The 19421-nt window shown below is 39.5% G+C and overlaps 1 protein-coding gene across 2 annotated transcripts in view; it reads right to left on the reverse strand.

The window, feature by feature from the left end:
• LOC126473837 (ATP-dependent translocase ABCB1-like) overlaps positions 1–19421 on the reverse strand; it is a 675020-nt gene that overhangs the window by 57808 nt on the left and 597791 nt on the right. For both annotated transcript variants that reach the window (XM_050101164.1, XM_050101163.1), the window contains 2 exons: positions 10588–10758; positions 8412–8607 (listed from right to left, as the gene is read on the reverse strand). In XM_050101164.1, coding sequence (XP_049957121.1) covers positions 8412–8607; positions 10588–10758 — 367 coding nt within the window. The remainder of the gene's footprint in view (positions 1–8411; positions 8608–10587; positions 10759–19421) is intronic.

The raw sequence follows: 19421 nt of genomic DNA on the forward strand, positions 1-19421 counted from the left end.
AAGAACTGCTGCAGCATAATGCAAAAGGTAACTGAAAGAAATATGCAATGTCACGAATAAAATGGCAATTTCATTCAAAGACAGTAACTTACTGAAGCCATTGGGATTCATAGTGCTCCTCTGGATATTACAAAAAATAGGACCTGATTCATAATAGGATGTTTTCACTTAAATCCTACCTCTAGGGACAAATTCTCAAGTAGATGCATGATTTGTCTTCAGGATTATTGTAAACAATGGTACATGTCAAATAAAATTAATAAAAATGAAAATTACTTAATTATTGCATTTGCTATTTTATGAAATTCTTGTTTTTCAAAAAGTTCAAAAAATGTATTTACATAAATATTAGTAACTAAATTAAAGCTTTGTTCAGGAAGTTTATGCTTGTTCAGCTTCATGATCATTGTAGAAGAAATAATTAAACTAGATGCAGCAGATTAAAGAAAGATGACATGATTAATTTAATTACATTACATAATTTATTCATCTCTACAAGAAGTCTCAATAATATGAAAGTAGATGAACACAGAACTTAGCTAAAACCTTGGTATTAGAGACTACTATAAATTAAGGAAATTAGAATTAATTGCTTCAGCTGTGTTACTAGAATTTCCATTCCACCCAAAAACGAGTATCTAATATAAATTATTTTTAGAGATTTCAGGGTGATGTCATTGAAAAAACTCGACCAATGAGACAATAAAAAATAGTGAGAGTAAATAAAATTTATCCTTTCACAAGTAAACTTTTTCAGCAAGGAAAAGAGGGCTAAATCTAAAAATGATTTATTTGAGGTTAAAGAAATTAGATCTAAATTTAATGAAAAATTTAAAGCTTTATCTGTTAACTATAAAATTATATTTAATTATGCTGATAATAGTAAATTAAATACCAAGAGAGAAAAGAGATTATGTAATGAATTCACTCAGTTCTATGGTGCAGATAGCTAAACGAAGAACTAAATTCTGAAAAGAGGATAAATTTAATATAGATCTGCAGTTCCAAAAATGTTTTAACCAATTTCTACAAGATACGAGACATAGGTAGAACTAAACAATCTCTTCATGTTTTGTGCAATAAAATCACACACACACACTATATATATATATATATATATATATATATATATATATATATATATATAATGGTGGAGGTAACAATAAATTTATCTGATAATAAAAAAGACAAAAAAATATATTACAAGAATTAAAATAATGATAATCTATGTTGTCCTAGGGCAATAACAGCGACACTAACCTACCATACAAGTACTATACTACTAAGACAACTGACTACAGGTGAGATTAAGAAAATTAGAGGAGATAAATACAAGTTACAAAACCAATAAACAGTAAACAACTAGGAGAATACAACAAAGAAGCAGAAAATTTCAATTCAGTTATCTATCATAGTCCCAATAAAGCAATAAAGATAATCTGTATAAAACTCACAACCTTTTTGATGTTGTTAACAGTATGTCAGCTTCCTTAGGATCATCATATTATTGTAGTATATGTAATAAACTGTATCACAACAAGAACACGCACAGCAGTAAAGCAGAGAGAAAAGTCTGTGTACTGTACACACAACACAGTACTGTGGAAATAAGTTATATTGTGAAAACTGCAATAGATATTGTTATAATGAAGAATGCTTAAAAATTAACAAGACGTTTTTGATACAGGTAGCAAATGTCATGAATGTAAGTGCATTTGTTTGAGATCTAAAGAATATAAATGCAGTTTTGAACAAAGGTAGAAACTGTACACACATAGTAAAAACTAGAAATCATAAATGTTACATACAATACAAACAGTAAAAAGGTATTGTGAAACAAACTTTGGTGAGGATTTTATAATCAATGGTTCTCAATATTGCAGTAAAGACGATTCTTATATTAATGAAGACTACCAAACTTATTACATTTTCCAGTGCTGAGAATGTTATAAAACAGTTACAGGAAAACAGTTTAACTGTTGTGAAAAGGGAATATCAAAGACAATTCTGTGTAAATATACTGAACAATATACATTGTTGGATTATGAAGCTCAACAAGAAACTGTTATACATATTCTAAATCCTACAATAGCTCACAGTCATAATGGTGATATTGTTTATAATAAGATGAATTATGAATTCCATAGGCAGATGACATCTGATAAAAATAAGAACTACATATTTATAACTCATTTTCCTAAAGGCTATGATCCACAATTCATTCTGAAGCATTGTGCTGAAAAAACAATAAAACCATTTATCCCAATGCTCTCTTAGTAGCTCCACGAAAACGTTTGATTTGAATGAATGGAAGAGAGGTTACAACCCATATTTGTTCAATACAAAGAAAAATGAAAATTAAATATTGCCGGTTCCTGATGTCGAATATTATTGTGTTTTCAATTATTTCGCAAATGGAATAGTGAAAATGTTAAAGAAAATTGTGTGTTCAATTTGATCAAAAGAAATTAATAATGATAGTAATTCTGAAGTATATACTTTGAGAATAGGCTGCTTACAACTGAGTGTTCCTAGAAGTAGCTAAATATATCCAATATTTTATTTAACATTTGCCAGAGTTTGTACAGGTATATATTGATCTAAATATTTGCCTGAGGGAAGCATTGATGTATTGGATAAAAAGTAAAAGAAAATTCTAGAAAAAAATCTGTATTCAACATGCTGCAAATGATGGTGAAGTAAATATAGCTGGAGCTAAAGTGGATGGCTTTGATAAAGAAACCAATACTGTTTATCAACACCATGGCTGTTTTTGACATGGTTGAAAAAATGTTTTAAATGTGAGATAATTAACAACAGAATAAAGAATTAATTGATGACCTATATCAAAAGATTTTAACAAGAACTAATAAAATACGGAATTCAGGCTATAATTTAGTAAAAATTTGGGAATGTAATTGTATCAACTCAGCATCATATAAAAACTTAAGAAACTCAAACAATTATCTGAAGTTGTTGAAGCTTTGAATCCGACAGATGCTTTTTATGGTGGTCAAACTAATACAATAACATTGAAGGCTAAATCAGATGGTGTTAACATAACAATAAGATGTGATGATGTTTGTAGTCTTTATCCAGCTGTGCAATATTACAATTATTATCGAGAATGACAGGACACAAAAATATATAAACCAAGAGATTATTGTAAAACATTGTATGGGTTTGTTAAATGTAAATTATTACCATCAAGAGGATTGTATCATCCAGTTTTGCCATTATGAATAAAGATCAATAAAAATGAAAAACTGATACTTCTTTATATGTCAAATGTGCAGAAGAGAAAACAAATAAATGTAATCACACTGATGACAAAGGAAGTTTTATTGGTACCTGGTAAGTGATGAAGTAAAGGAATATGTAGGAAAAGAATATAAGATTTTAGAATTCTATGAAAAAGTATGGAACTGTAGTAAGAAAAGAACAAGTTGTTTCAAAATTGTGTAAAAGACTTTATGAAAATAAAATTACTAACTAGTCCTCATGATTTTGAAGCCAATGAGATATATATCAAAACAGTTAAAGAAAAATTGCATATTGATTTAGATCCTGATAGAATGCAATAAAATCCAAAAAAAAGCTAGGAATTGTCTAAACTCTTCATTGGAAAAATTTAGACAATGCACAATGCCAAAATGTGAGAAAACTGAATATGTGACAGATTTACAACTGTTTTTGAGACACTGGTGGATGGCAAATTAGATAATTTGAATATAAATTTTATTAATGAGCATGTGGTGGACAGAAGTACTATTTCAAGGATTATTATGTGGAAAATAATGGAGCTACAATTTTGTTTCCAACTGCATTCACCACACCAAATGCAAATCTTATGTCATATGACAGGCTGGATAAGCTAGGAAAACATTTTATATATTTTTGTATGAACACTGTAATGTATATCGATGATAGTTTAAAAATTGTAGAAAAAGGATGTATGTTGGGTGAATGGACTGATGAGAAATGAAATAATAAACACAGATTTGACTTCAACTACATCTAAGGTTATTATTTTGAGAGAATGATAAAAGCACAGTAATGAAGGTAAAGGATTTCACTTTCAGCTATAAAAATATTCAAAATTTGAACAGTGAATCTATGCTAAGATCAATTGAGAGTGAAAAGAAAGAAAAGATACAATTAGAGTATAATCAGAAAATAAGAGATATAGTCATCTAAAATTTCATAAATAAACAAGTTAAGAAATAATTCTCATTTTATTTTGATAAAAGAATATTGTAGGAAATTTTGTAACAATGCTTTATGGAAATTAAAATTAACTTAATTTACCAGCTAATAAAATTTAATAAACTGAAGCTGAAATAAGCTTTATGTCTTCTAGTATAAAAATAAAATCTATGTTTACTATTTCATTATAAATTTAGTAGTTGCTTTTTATTGATTTCTCTGTTGTCTAAATAGATAGATTTAGATTTCTTTGTTATTGAGTGACAAATTTGAAAAAAATATATTATTTTTAATGTAATATTCTAATATTTTTGGTAAATTATTTGTTGGAAAATGATAAGTTCATAATTCGTTATAAAAAGGAGAGAATTCGACTTTTCTATTTGTTCCCATATTTCTATATCAGTTTCCTCAAACATCTCTTCTTCTCCATAAGCATTATGTTTCATACGTTTCATATGTTCTATAACTGAAGATAATTTAAAATAATATTTGCAAACATTATGTGAAACTTGTTTATCTTTCACTTTAATATTTTCCCCAACAAAAATATCTTAGTCAAATTTAAATTTTTTCCATATATTAGTCATGTTCATCATTATTTAGAACATTAATAATCCTTATGTTTAATACATTTATAAGCTATGTAAGCTAATGACTAAGCTGAATGATGTAAACAGTTCTAATTTGTTTGAAAGATTAGTGAGCTGTAAGTAAATAACATATTACATTACTGGCTGTGAATATTTAAAAACTAGATATGGTGAAAAAATTTGTCTGGAGCTTGGTGATAAATTAAAACTATTTTGCCAAACACATACTTGAAATTAACTGGTAGTTGGAATTTTCATTGTTTTGAATATACAACTATTACGGAGAGATATAATGGAATGAAGAAACTTAAAAAACAATGGTCATGAAGTCCATTATTTAGAATTTTTTTCAGAATAATTTTAATGAAATGACCCCAAGTGCCTTGAATTAGCCAAATTAGTAGTATTATCTCTGAATGAAACTGTCATTTTGTTCATAACATTGCATATGTCTTTCAGTTAACTTTTGTACAATGTTGTAGAAGTTCTTCCTATGTATGATTCTAGTTTCATTGTGCTAATTTGCAGTGACACATCATACAAAAGTTACTCTTCTCCTTAAGTTTTGCCCACAAGTCTATTTACTCTCTTTGTTTTGAAATTAACTCCAGGCAGCAGCATTTGATGATTTTCATGTATTGCAGTCAATTTTGATGCTCTAAAGGCTTTATCGTCATGGACATATCGTGATAGTCATATTACTGCACACCCACAGAATACATATATGCACAGTCATGGAATATTATCACAGCTTCATCTTAAGTGGCAACTACAACCAAAATGCCAAATCTAACACTGATTGTCATGCAAAGCATATATAAAATATGAATGTATAAATGTGTAACTCCAATGCAGCTAAGTTCACTCACTCTGGAGCTACATATGTGTACACTTATATACTGTCCATGATAATCAGTGTTTTGACCTAGCATTTTGCTTGATGTGTCTAAAGTGCAATTGTACATAACGGCAATCCATGAATGTGCAGATTTTGTATATATACAGCAGGTCTGCACCAATTTGATTTGTATGGTATGTGCATGTTGATGAAGTCGTGAGAGCTTCAGAATCTATTTAGTGAATGAAAATGATCAAATACAGAAATTTGGAATTAATTTCAAAATAAAGAGTATAAATAGTTGTCACCAAGTTACCTTCCCTTAGAAATTCTGGTGCACTCAACGACTGTTACATGACTTTCAATTGATAAAGCACAGCAAACAGTCCTCATTTTATTTCAGGTTTTATTAGACAAATCTAGATTTCAGCTAGTGCCCAGTCATTATCGATGCCTTATTTAACAGTAAGAATATATGTCCTAGTATATCAGTCACCTGTTGTTCAGGATTGAGTCACAGTTCGTTAAAGTCTTGAACGACTCATAGCTGTGCTCTATCATTTGAAATAAATAGTTGTTCTAAGCAACAATACTATATCAGCTAAAATTTGCCTATTCAGCAAAATTCAAGATGAAAGATATTGCATGCGAAGTGTGTGGAAATCCACTACAACATAACTCGCAAAGGCGTGATAACTCCCAGAGAGAACTTTGATTACCTGATAAGTTTAGCACTTAGCTCAGTTACGAGCGTTTTTTCTGTTTTTGCGTTTGAATTCGGTTGAAGCCATCACAGAATCATGCATCCCATTACTGAAAATTTGGGAACAGTCCTCATTTTGGTGGTTGTCTCCGGTGGAGATTCATAATCAGAATAATGGACTGTGCCAGTTAGAAACTTTTTTGCATATTTTACTGCACGAATGGCTATAAATTAGGAGGACGGGCAGTTCGTCAAAAGAATAATTCTTTAAAAGGTGTTCTATTTTTACAGCATTAAGCGGATGCTACAACTCTGGGAACCTGTGGTGAGCAGGAACACAACAGAAATTTCATACATTTACTAAGGGCTTCCCACGCAATAGGCTGACTGGAGAAGGTGGGTGAGAGTTTCGTATTCTGTAGCGCGAGCTGTAAAAATCCCTAAGGTGTACCTTCGGTGGAATACACACTGTATAATTAAGGCTTTTTCTTTTACTTATTTATTATTATTATTTATTATAAATTGTATAAACTGACAGATCTGGACAGAGATAGCTAAAATTAAAACAATAAAGTGCTTCATTTCACGAGTAATTATATTTTTTTATGTAACGCTTTTCAAAAAGACATGCAGAAACGTGCTGAGGTGTAGATGAGCTGAAGTGGGCTCTAACTGGTCGGTATTCGACAGACGCTCTAGTACGCAGATTCAGCAATCTTTTGTATAAGTTAGACTAGGTCTTAAAATCATGTCTTTCAAAGAAAAGTCGACTGTAATCTAGCGCTAAGTTTCGTAATCAGCTGCCAAGCAGGAAAAGAACTGCAGAGATGTCTGGCAAAAGTAGGCTCACAACAGTGGTAGACACCCGACAGATCGTTTGAGTGTATTCTCTTCACAGAAAACCAATAAAGGTGCCTGTGAATTCAAACCACATAGTGACATATGGCGACTGCAATGGATCTTCGTGCCAACATGCAGTTTTTACAGTACCCCACCATGTACTAGTGCCTCGTCACTTCATAGAATATTGCCAGGTCACATGTTACCAACTTCGATCCCAACCAGAAACCGAAGAGCAAATGCAGAACGTTGCTGCAGATCGTGAGGTTTCAGTAGCTGCCTAGTCTGGATATGGTGCGTGTAGTAATGAATAATAGATGGAAGCTTTTTCATACTGTTGACCACGGTACTGACAATTCTCGTGAGACTGAAAGAGCACTGTCACTACCCGGGCACGTGCTGCATGGTCAGTTACAGAAACAGCAACCTCTTCAATAGCTTCCACTGGAGCAGGATGCCTCTTTCTTCCTGGTGCCAGACCGAGCTCGGCCGTGATTTTGAAAACCATTTAATGACGTCGGGCCTCTCCTCAGGCCTTTCAGTTGGCGATACTCTCTCAATGCAGCACTGTAATTGCTGCCATTCCCGTAAGACAGTTTCACCAACAGCGCATGTTCCCTCTTTTCGGCCGCAGTACTGTTCACTCGCGTTATGGCATGTCAAAAAAATGGTTCAAATGGCTCTGAGCACTATGGGACTTAACATCTTAGGTCGTCAGTCCCCTAGAACTTAGAACTACTTAAACCTAACCAACCTAAGGACGTCACACACATCCATGCCCGAGGGAGGATTCGAACCTGCGACAGTAGCAGTACCGCGGTTCCGGACTGCAGCGCCTAGATGCGCACGGCCATCGGGGCCGGCATGGCTTGTCAAATGGCAGCCTCGGTTTCATACAGTATGCAGCACTAGATTTCCAACTGGTGGCCACAATTGCAACTAATCTGTTTACCAATGTAAATTGGTTCCGCATTACGGCATTAGCATGTTTACCAAGTTATGATGCCATAAAATAATTACATTCCACACAGTACCTCTGTGAGTAACTACACTTCATTATTACCACCACTTTGCTGCATGCTGGTTTCATCCAGTTGTAATTTTAATCTCCTGAACTGTACGCCATGTTGGGCACGCTCAGTGACCTAAATTAAAATGAAGTGCAGGAATTGATTTCTTTGTTTACTCGTCTTACTTGCATAGCTGAATACCCTAACTTGCTGGGGCTCACCCTTTTCCTCGGCCTCTTTGACGGCGGTGGACAGCTGGGCAGTGACGAGCGCGTGGTAGTGGCCCTTGAGCTCCATCAGCTCGTCGTGGCTACCCTGCTCGACCACACTGCCTGCGGACAGCACCACGATCCTGTCTGCATTGCGCACAGTCGACAACCTGTGCGCGACGATGATGGTCGTTCGACCAACGCTAGCCTGCAATTTGTTCATGAAAAAAAAAAACTCGTTAGTGAGCAGTTATTGACGTTTAATGAAAGGAGCTTTCAACTATAATTTGTATCTCATGTTCAAATATTCGAATAGTTTTTAACGATCTCTGGAGGTTCCAATCGGTATACAAGAGCAAAAATTGAGGTCGCACTCTACTACACTTCAGAGGGGTCAGATCACGTTATTTGGCATTGTAGCCTCGCAATGTCTTTGCAGTACGGTTGTGTCGTCCAGGGGGTCACAACCTATCGAACGTTGTCAAGAACGTCGCACAGTTGATCATCGCACTGTGACTGTCATTTTCGACAACGAAATCTGTGGAATCAACGCTCTAAGCAAAGGGGTAGTTTCATTGACGCCCTTTACGCCACCTACTGAGGGATTTTCTTATCGATTGGTAGTGTAGGTGTATTGGAAATTTTTTCTTCGGCCACCCATAAGAAAACTACGTGATTTGAAAGCAGAGGCGTCAAAAAGAAAAGAAAAATGTGGGTAAGAGAGAGCGCACAGACCTTCCCATCATGTGCTACACCCACGATTTCGTTGCGCAGCGTTTTGGTGAAATTTGGTGAGAATGTGACATCATTAACCTACATTACACCTCACTTGAGCTTCTGTGGCCTTTTTTCGCCTGTATCGATACTTAACTGTTAGAAAGGTAGCCGAGCCCGAAGGCGGTGTCGCAAGGCACCATTCTTTCGCACCATTACAGAGGAAGATTGTACGCACTTTTGCCAGCCGCAGTGGCCGAGCGGTTCTAGGCGTTTCAGTCCGCTACGGTTGCACGTTCGAATCCTCCCTCGGGCATGGATGTGTGCGATGTCGTTAGGTTAGTTAGTTTTAAGTAGTTCTAAGTTCTAGGGGACTGATGACCTCAGATGTTAAGTCCCATAGTGCTCAGAGCCATTTGAACATTTTCGTACGCACTTCGGAGCCAAATTTCAAACCTGCATGGCGGTGGGAGACAAGGGGTTTCGACATATGGTACTGTTCTTTTGCGCAATGTATAACATGTAGTAATTAATGCGCACTTACGAATACATAGTTTTTTCAAATGGTAGTACGGCAAGGCGCTGGAAGGGGTACTGTACCACCTGTAGATACCAGCGGAGAGCACTGATTCTGGCGGTTTTTTGGAGTAAGCAGTGTTCAGTGGTGGGACTAGTGGTCGGACTGATTTTTCAGGGAGTTGAGGGTGAGGTTTGAGCGTGAAAGCTCTCATTCTCGAGCTACCGCATTTTCAGCTTTCCACAGGACTACGAGTGGCGGCTGTTAGCAGCCTAAGGGTTTCTTCAAAATTACTGCAACCAGTCGCCTTTTGTTTTGCTGCGGACAATCAATAAATATTTACTATGTGATGATGAATCGCTAGGCGGTTCGAAACCGGTAATGGGATTATAAAAATCTAAGAACAAAGCAAAAGTCGGCTAGTTGCAGTAATTTCAAGAAACCTTTATTCATCACAGACACAGTGATACGCATCAATAATGAATAAAAGTTTTGTTAGTAGTCAGTTCAGCTAGCTGTGTCACTGTCTTTCACTGCTGCTATAACCGGGATGTATCTAACACAGGGTTTAAACTATAAAACGTCAGTGTCAGATACATCACCAATTGTCAACGACAAGCGGGAAATCCAGTTTCGAGTCCCGGTCCGGCACAAATTCTCGTTGTCTTCATTCGATTATACAGCTGATAGTTGCCCCTATTCACAAATGCGAATACATTTCATGTATTCCATAAACGCTGCAGTCGACGCAGTGCTTGTTACTTCGGACATATATGCGTGTCCGAAGGAACTGTGCGTGGTATTTCTGAAGAACACAGGCACTTCAATATCGTATAGAGCCATGAGTGGTTTCCTAAAGAACCAACAATTGGAACGTTCAGTAAAATGACTGGAACTAGAATTACGTAAACAATGGCATTAAAAAGAGGTACATCTGTATCGTGACCGTGGACTGACCTTGTCTAGCGCTGCCTGCACCTTGGCCTCGCTGCTGGTGTCCAGAGCAGAGGTGGCCTCGTCCAGCAGCAGGATCTTTGGGCGGCGCACCAGCGCCCTGGCGATGGCGATGCGCTGCTTCTGGCCGCCCGACAGCTGGGCCCCGCGTTGGCCAACCATTGTGTCGTAGCCCTGTGTACAGCGAAGAAAGGGGAAAGATTAGAGTTTAACATCCCATCGATCAAGGTCTTTTTATCCTGATGGTCCCTAACATGACACCCGTGTCTTGGCCCTGAGCAGTAATAGACAGCATGCCCCTATTGCGTTCAGGAGCTAACGTAGGTGACCACTTCTTCTCCGTACACCGTCTATGACATCCACGGAATATTCCTGTGAACTACTTACCACATCCATGGGTATTATCAAAATGGATGTACCCTACATATGCATGTATGTCCCATTCCTGTGAACTACTTACCACATCCATGGGTATTATCAAAATGGATGTACCCTACATATGCATGAATGTCCCACTTCTCCCCCTAAACCGCTGGACCGATTTCAACCCGATACACATACCCGTTACTGCCTGGAAAGAATAGTTGTTGGAGGAAGAACCACCTACCCAATATTGGGATGAGGTTGGAACTGGTAGAGAAGTGTAGCCGACGACGTGTGAACACCCAGATTTCATTCATCCATTACTTGAGAATTAGAGCACTCAGTGGCTTATAACAAACACTATACGTTATTCCAAACCTTTACGAAACATTCTCTCTCTGACAACTCCCACAAAGAGAGGAAAAAAGTTTATTGCTTTGTACATTTTTGTTGTTCAAACAGTAAAACATCCGCATCGGGCATGACATTTTAATTTTTTACTACTAGAGGTATTCACAATACATTTTGCTGACAGTATTCATATATGTCACTGAATACACCTGCAAAAACTGTACGACACATTGTTCAGGAGATATTGTGTCTTAAAGATTGAGCTGTGAGAAAATGAAACTACAGGTCGAAATTCGTTAGAGATACAGTTGTAATTTGTGTGATATATGTAAAAATATGCGAAATAAAAGCACTCCGACAAAAACATGTGGAAAATGTTGCTCCCAAACCCCTGTATTGATATCAACGGGGCGTGGTGCACATACTACTTACTACCTGGAAAGAAATACACTGTGGGTAAGAACAACCAGTCTGCTGTTGGGGTGAGAGTGATAATTTGGTGATGCAGAGAAAAGGTGCCGGAGCAGGAGATGGTCAGAGATGGGGAAAGAAGGAGAAGGACACACACAGGGGGATGAGGAGGCGGACAGATAGAAGGGTAGGAGGAAACGGATAGAGAAAAGGAAAAGGATAAGATGGACAAAGTGTGAGGGGAGGAGAAGATGGCCAGAGAAAGTGGGGAGTAGGGGAGGAACAGAGTGCGGTGGTGAGGAGATCGAGAGGGAGAAGGGCAGTAAGAGATGAACTGTGAGGGGAGTGAGGGGTGGGGGAGGGTAGTAAGAGAAGATGGACAGAGGGGGAAGGAGGTGATGGAGTAACAGAAGGTTGGAATAAATACGTATCATGGCAGTGCAGGGTACTCAGCTAGTAAAACAATAAAATTAAAGTATGAAATTGACACACTAATGAAGGTATGTCACAGAGAAACACGCAGTCATGCCCATTGTCAAATTACCATTGTGTACGTAATGTCTGGTGAAACTTTCTATCATGTGTGTTATGTTTCACAGATTTAAGATTTTCGGGTCCTGTTTAACAGGCCTTTAAAGCCTAACGTACAATCAAAACATTACAATAAATCAATTTACAGGAAGTGTTTACGAATAATTTTAGTGCAGCATACGCATGGAGAACCACATATTGTTCACATCCCATAAGGGCGTCTTTGACTGTCCAGTGTATGTGCGTGTCATCCACTTAATTACCATTTAAAATACATGATTCAAAAGTATTAGCTTTCTTCTGTAGACCTTTGACTTAAAACGTCTTAAAATACCACACATCTGACAATGGATCCAAAAACGTGTAGTGTGCCACTTCAATGATTTGTATATATATGACTTTTGCATATAAAAGTTGACATTGGAACCTGCAAAGCGTTAAGTACGCCACGTACAGAGCTACTGACATGCGCCGTCTGGGTGAAGAGTAGAGGCAACAGCCTTAGGTTGCCTGTGGTAGGTCTCTCTTCTGCGCGTCCTGTATACGCGTAGCGTAGCGTGAAGCTCTCAGCCTGCAAGATCCGGGCAATCACAGAGGGTGAGTTTATTGGTAGTTGGGAGCTGCAATGTTAGGAGCGTAATAGGGCCCCTTAGGGAAGAAATGGAAGAAAGCCAATGTGGACTCCGGGTGCATACCGAGTGGAGTCACTCCAAACGTGGAAAGGATCTTTCTGGATGCAATGAAGAGCACAGGTTGCCGCCAGCTGTAGGTGGTGGCAAACGTCGGTACCAACGATGTGTGTAGAAATTCTCCCTGGTTTCGATCGGCCAACAGAAGTGGTAAAGGCAGCCAGTCTTGCTTGTGGGATGAAAGCAAACCTCACCATTTGCAGCACAGTCAACAGGACTGGTTGCGGACCTTTGGTACAGAGACGAGTGGAGGGTCTGAATCAGAGGCTCAGGCTGTTCTGCGACCGTGTAGGCTGCAGTCCTCGACTTGGACCATAGGGTGGTTGGGTTTCGGGTTCTGCTGAGTAGGTCAGAAGACCACCCAAGAAGCGGTTACACGGGTAGCAGGGGCCGTGTGGAGCCGACTGGTTGGTTTTTTAGGTTATGGGGTCTCGGGGAAATACAAAAAAGGTCTTCAGTCTCAAAGAGTGCAGGTCGAACGTAGGAAGAACGTAGAGACAGGAATCATGGGTGTAACAGTTTTAAATTGTCGTAGCTGTGTTGTGAAAGTACCAGAGCTTCAAGCTATAATAGAAAGCACTGATGCTCAAACCGTTGTAGGCACTGAAAGGTGGGTAAAGCTGGAGATAAGTTCAGTCGAAATAATAGCGAAGAACCTAACTGTGTTCCGAAAGGATGGGTTAAACACAGTGGGCGTGTTTGTTGCTGTTGGAAGTAGTTTATCTTGTAGCGAAATTGAAGCAGATAGTTCCTGTGTGTTACTAAGGGCAAAGCTTATTCTTGGCAACCGAAATAAAATAATAATCGGATCGTTTTACCGACCTTAAATTTCAAATGATACAGTTGTTGATTGGTTCAAAGAACTTGAGTTTAATTTCAAACACGCAGCTGTGTCATACCATTATACACTCCTGGAAATGGAAAAAAGAACACATTGACACCGGTGTGTCAGACCCACCATACTTGCTCCGGACACTGCGAGAGGGCTGTACAAGCAATGATCACACGCACGGCACAGCGGACACACCAGGAACCGCGGTGTTGGCCGTCGAATGGCGCTAGCTGCGCAGCATTTGTGCACCGCCGCCGTCAGTGTCAGCCAGTTTGCCGTGGCATACGGAGCTCCATCGCAGTCTTTAACACTGGTAGCATGCCGCGACAGCGTGGACGTGAACCGTATGTGCAGTTGACGGACTTTGAGCGAGGGCGTATAGTGGGCATGCGGGAGGCCGGGTGGACGTACCGCCGAATTGCTCAACACGTGGGGCGTGGGGTCTCCACAGTACATCGATGTTGTCGCCAGTGATCGGCGGAAGGTGCACGTGCCCGTCGACCTGGGACCGGACCGCAGCGACGCACGGATGCACGCCAAGACCGTAGGATCCTACGCAGTGCCGTAGGGGACCGCACCGCCACTTCCCAGCAAATTAGCGACACTGTTGCTCCTGGGGTATCGGCGAGGACCATTCGCAACCGTCTCCATGAAGCTGGGCTACGGTCCCGCACAGCGTTAGGCCGTCTTCCGCTCACGCCCCAACATCGTGCAGCCCGCCTCCAGTGGTGTCGCGACAGGCGTGAATGGAGGGACGAATGGAGACGTGTCGTCTTCAGCGATGAGAGTCGCTTCTGCCTTGGTGCCAATGATGGTCGTATGCGTGTTTGGCGCCGTGCAGGTGAGCGCCACAATCAGGACTGCATACGACCGAGGCACACAGGGCCAACACCCGGCATCATGGTGTGGGGAGCGATCTCCTACACTGGCCGTACACCACTGGTGATCGTCGAGGGGACACTGAATAGTGCACGGTACATCCAAACCGTCATCGAACCCATCGTTCTACCATTCCTAGACCGGCAAGGGAACTTGCTGTTCCAACAGGACAATGCACGTCCGCATGTATCCCGTGCCACCCAACGTGCTCTAGAAGGTGTAAGTCAACTACCCTGGCCAGCAAGATCTCCGGATCTGTCCCCCATTGAGCATGTTTGGGACTGGATGAAGCGTCGTCTCACGCGGTCTGCACGTCCAGTACGAACGCTGGTCCAACTGAGGCGCCAGGTGGAAATGGCATGGCAAGCCGTTCCACAGGACTACATCCAGCATCTCTACGATCGTCTCCATGGGAGAATAGCAGCCTGCATTGCTGCGAAAGGTGGATATACACTGTACTAGTGCCGACATTGTGCATGCTCTGTTGCCTGTGTCCATGTGCCTGTGGTTCTGTCAGTGTGATCATGTGATGTATCTGACCCCAGGAATGTGTCAATAAAGTTTCCCCTTCCTGGGACAATGAATTCACGGTGTTCTTATTTCAATTTCCAGGAGTGTAGTTGGTGGTGACTTTAATTTAGCCTCGATATGATAGCAAATATACATGTTTAAATCCGGAGCAACGCTTAGAACATCATCTGGAATTGTGCTTGGTGCAGTCTCTGAAAATTATTTCGAGAAGTTGGCCACGTGAATGGTCAAAGGTTGTGAAAGCATATTTGACCTCTTAGCAACAAGTAATCCTGAGCTAATAACGAGTATCAAAACGGATGAAGGGATTAGTGATCACAGGGTTGTCGTAGCGAGACTGAATATTGTAATCACCAAATCCTCCAATAGTAAACGAAAAATTTACCTTTCAGAAAAGCAGATAAAAATTCACTAGATGCTTTCCTCAGAGACAATCTCCACTTCTTCCAAGTTGATAATGTAAGTGTACGAGGCTTGAAGTCAAATAAATAGTATCGACAGCAACTGGGGCATTTATACCAAATAAATTAACAAACGACGTAGTCGATCCCCCATGGTACACAAAACGGGTCAGCAACACTGTTGCAGAAACAACGAAAAAAGCATGCCAAATTGAAACGAACGCAAAATCTTCAAGATTGGCAATCTTTAACAGAAGCTCCAAATTTATCGCGGACGTCAATGCGACATGCTTATAATAGTTACTACAACAAAACTCTGCCCCGAAAACTGGCCGAAAATCCAAAGAGATTGTAGTCTTATGTAAACTATGCAAGAGGCAAGACGCAGTCAATGCATTCTCTTCGCTATAGCAATGGAAATACTAACGACGAGAGAGCTACGAAAGCAGAGCTACTCAACACAGCCATTCGAAGTTCCTTCGCCAAAGAAGACGAAATAAATATTCCAGAATTCGAATCGAGAACAGCTGCAAACATGAGAAACTTGGAAGGTGATATCCTCGGAGTAGAGAACCAACTTAAGTCACTTAATAAAATCAAGTCTTCTGGTCCAGACTATACACCATTTAGGTTCCTTTCAGAGTAAGTTGATGCAATAGCTCCTTACTTAAGAACCGTATACAACCGCTCGCTCGACGAAAGATCCATACCCAAAGACTTGAAAGTTGCACAGGTCACACCCATATTCAAGGAAGGTAGTAGGAGTAATTAACTAAATTACAGGCCCATATTATTAGCCTCGATATGCAGTAGGATTTTGGAACATATATTGACTTCGTACATTATGAATTACCTCGAAGAGAACGGTCTATGGACACACGGTCAACATCGATTTAGAAAATATTGTTCTTGTGAAACACAACTAGCTCTTTACACACATGAAGTGTTGAGTGCTACTGACTTCAAATTGATTCCGTATTTCTAGAGTTCCAAATGGCTTTTAACACTGTACCACACAAACGGCTTGTAGTGAAATTGCATGCTTATGGAATATCGTCGCAGTTATGTGACTGGATTCGTGGTTTCGCGTCAGAGAGGTCACAGTTCGCACTAACTGACGGAAAGTCATTGCGTAAAGCAAAGTGATTTCTTGCGTTCCCCAAGGGAGTGCTACAGGCCCTTTGCTGTTCCTTATCTACATAAATGTCTTGGGAGACAATCTGAGCAGCTGTCTTAAGTCATTTGCAGATGATGCTGTCGTTTATTGTCTAGTAAACTCGTCAAATGATGAAAACAAATTCCGAACGATTCAGAAAATATATCTGAACAGTTCGTAAATTGGCAAATGACCCTGAATAATTAAAAGTGTGACGTCATCTACATGAGTGCTAAAATGAATGCGCTAAACTTCGGTTACGCGAAAAACTCGCGAAATATAAAGGTCGGTAATTCACCTAGGAATTGCAATTACGAACAATTTAAATTGGAGAGAACATATAGAAAAAGTTCTGCGGAAGGCAAACGAAAGACTGCGGTTTGCTGGCAGAACACTTAGAAAATGTAACAGATCTACTAAAGAGACTGCTTGCACTACGCTTGTCCGTCCTTTGGAGTACTTCTGCGCGATCTGGGATCCTTACCAGATAGGATTAACGGAGTACATCGCGAAAGTTTAAAGAAGAGCAGCATGTTTTGTATTATCGCAAAATAAGGGAGACAGTGTCACTGACATGATACAGGATTTTCCGTTGAGATGGAATCTTCTCACGAAATTTCAATCACGAACTTTCTTCACCGAATGGGAGAATTTTTTTTACGCCGGCCTACATAGGGCGAAACAATCACAATAAAATAAGGGAAATCAGAGCTCGCACAGAAAGATGTGTGTTCCTAATATTTTTCTTTTTTTAGGGCGCGCGTTGTTCGTGATTGGAATAATAGAGAATTATTGTGAAGGTGGTTCGATGAACCCTCTGCCAGGCACTTAATTGTGATTTGCGGTGAATCCATGTAGATGCAGCTGTAGCTGGAATGTGCAGTTCGTGTGATATCACAACTATACGTCCATTACTAGAATTAACATATTAACTAAAAAGAAAGGGAGAGAGGAAGGTGATAAAAAGGTGAGCAATTAAAGTCATGGGGCTTATAAAGAACCCACAGGTTCAGGTAAACATAGCAAACTCTTTAACAATATCACAAAAACGCACGAGAAGTACTTGTGCGTGAACACTCACCTGTAAAAAGCATGAGTGTCAGAGCAAATAGGCTTCATGGAAATATTATCAGAGTATAAGATGCCCAATATTCGATGTATTAGCTTGACGCCTAATCGGGATGAATACTGTAAACGGACGCACTGTGACGGAGAAACTGCTGATATTAGAAGATAAACGCAAATCGGGGAAAGGGAAAGGGAAGGGAAGGGTAGGGAAGCATCATACTAAAGGAAGTGGTGGTAAGTGCTTCTAGTGAGTTTTTGTGACATTCTGAAGAGTACGCTATATTTACCTGAGCCGTATGACTTTCATGGCACACCTTTTTAGACCCCTCCCCTCTCCCCCTTTAACATTTTAGTTAATATATTAATAGTAGTAATGAACAAGTGAAATCTCACATGCTGCTCATTGGAGCTGCGCGCATAAAGGACACACAGGAGCTCCACCTACCACAGATTATCTATTGTTCAGCCAGTCGGTGCATGTCACTAGCTCTGTGCGTGGCATACTTACGCTGTGCAGGGTCCGACACCACGTTTTAAATATAAATGTCACATACATATAAATCTTTCAAGTGGTACACTACACGTTGTTGGATCCAATGTCAAACGTGTGGTATTTTAGAAAGCTTCAAGACAAAGCTCTACGGTAGAGAGCTACTAATTTTATATCACGTATTTCAAATGGTTATTAAGTGAACGACACACACATGTAATAGGCAGTCAATGACTACCACACTGGATGTAGATAACATGTGATTCTACATGAGTATGCGTCACTAAAGTTATTCGTGAATATTTCCTGTAATTTTGTATATTGTAATGATTCCATATATGTTTACACAAAGTGTCGTAATATTTGTAAATAGGTAAAAAATCTTCAGAAGAAGACAGTTTTAAAACTGTCCAAACCATGGTCAAGGTTTAATAAATCTGTACTTTACAACTGGTTGATAGTTATTTCCAATTCATTGAAGCTCATTAAAATAATTTGGTCTACGGTGTGGACAGGATATGGAAACATAACTTTATAGGGATTGAGTACCATTGGTAAAAACATATCAGCAGTGCTTTATGTACCTTTTCATTTTTCTTCTTCGGCAATTCTCACATAACAGCGTTTCATTACGTGATGTCTGATCTTTTACGACTTTAGACCTTCTTACAATTAATTTAAACAGTCTTAATAAGATTCAAATAGATCAGCTTATTTGGTAATCTGGATAAAACGCAACTATAAACCATGTCTGAGCACCTCTTTCTCATGGCGGAGCCGCGCGGGATTAGCCGAGCGGTCTATGGTGCTGCAGTCATGGACTGTGCGGCTGGTCCCGGCAGAGGTTCGAGTTCTCCCTCGGGCATGGGTGTGTGTGTTTGTCCTTCGGATAATTTAGGTTAACTAGTGTGTAAACTTAGGGACTGATAACCTTAGCAGTTAAGTCCCATAGCATTTCACACACATTTCATTTTTTTCTCATGGTGGTGGTGGTGGTGGTTAGTGTTTAACGTCCCGTCGACAACGAGGTCATTAGAGACGGAGCGCAAGCTCGGGTTAGGGAAGGTTTGGGAAGGAAATCGACCGTGCCCTTTCAAAGGGACCATCTCGGCATTCGCCTGAAACGATTGAGGGA

This window comes from Schistocerca serialis, chromosome 4 (assembly GCF_023864345.2).
Source record: "Schistocerca serialis cubense isolate TAMUIC-IGC-003099 chromosome 4, iqSchSeri2.2, whole genome shotgun sequence".
Taxonomy (NCBI): domain Eukaryota; kingdom Metazoa; phylum Arthropoda; class Insecta; order Orthoptera; family Acrididae; genus Schistocerca; species Schistocerca serialis.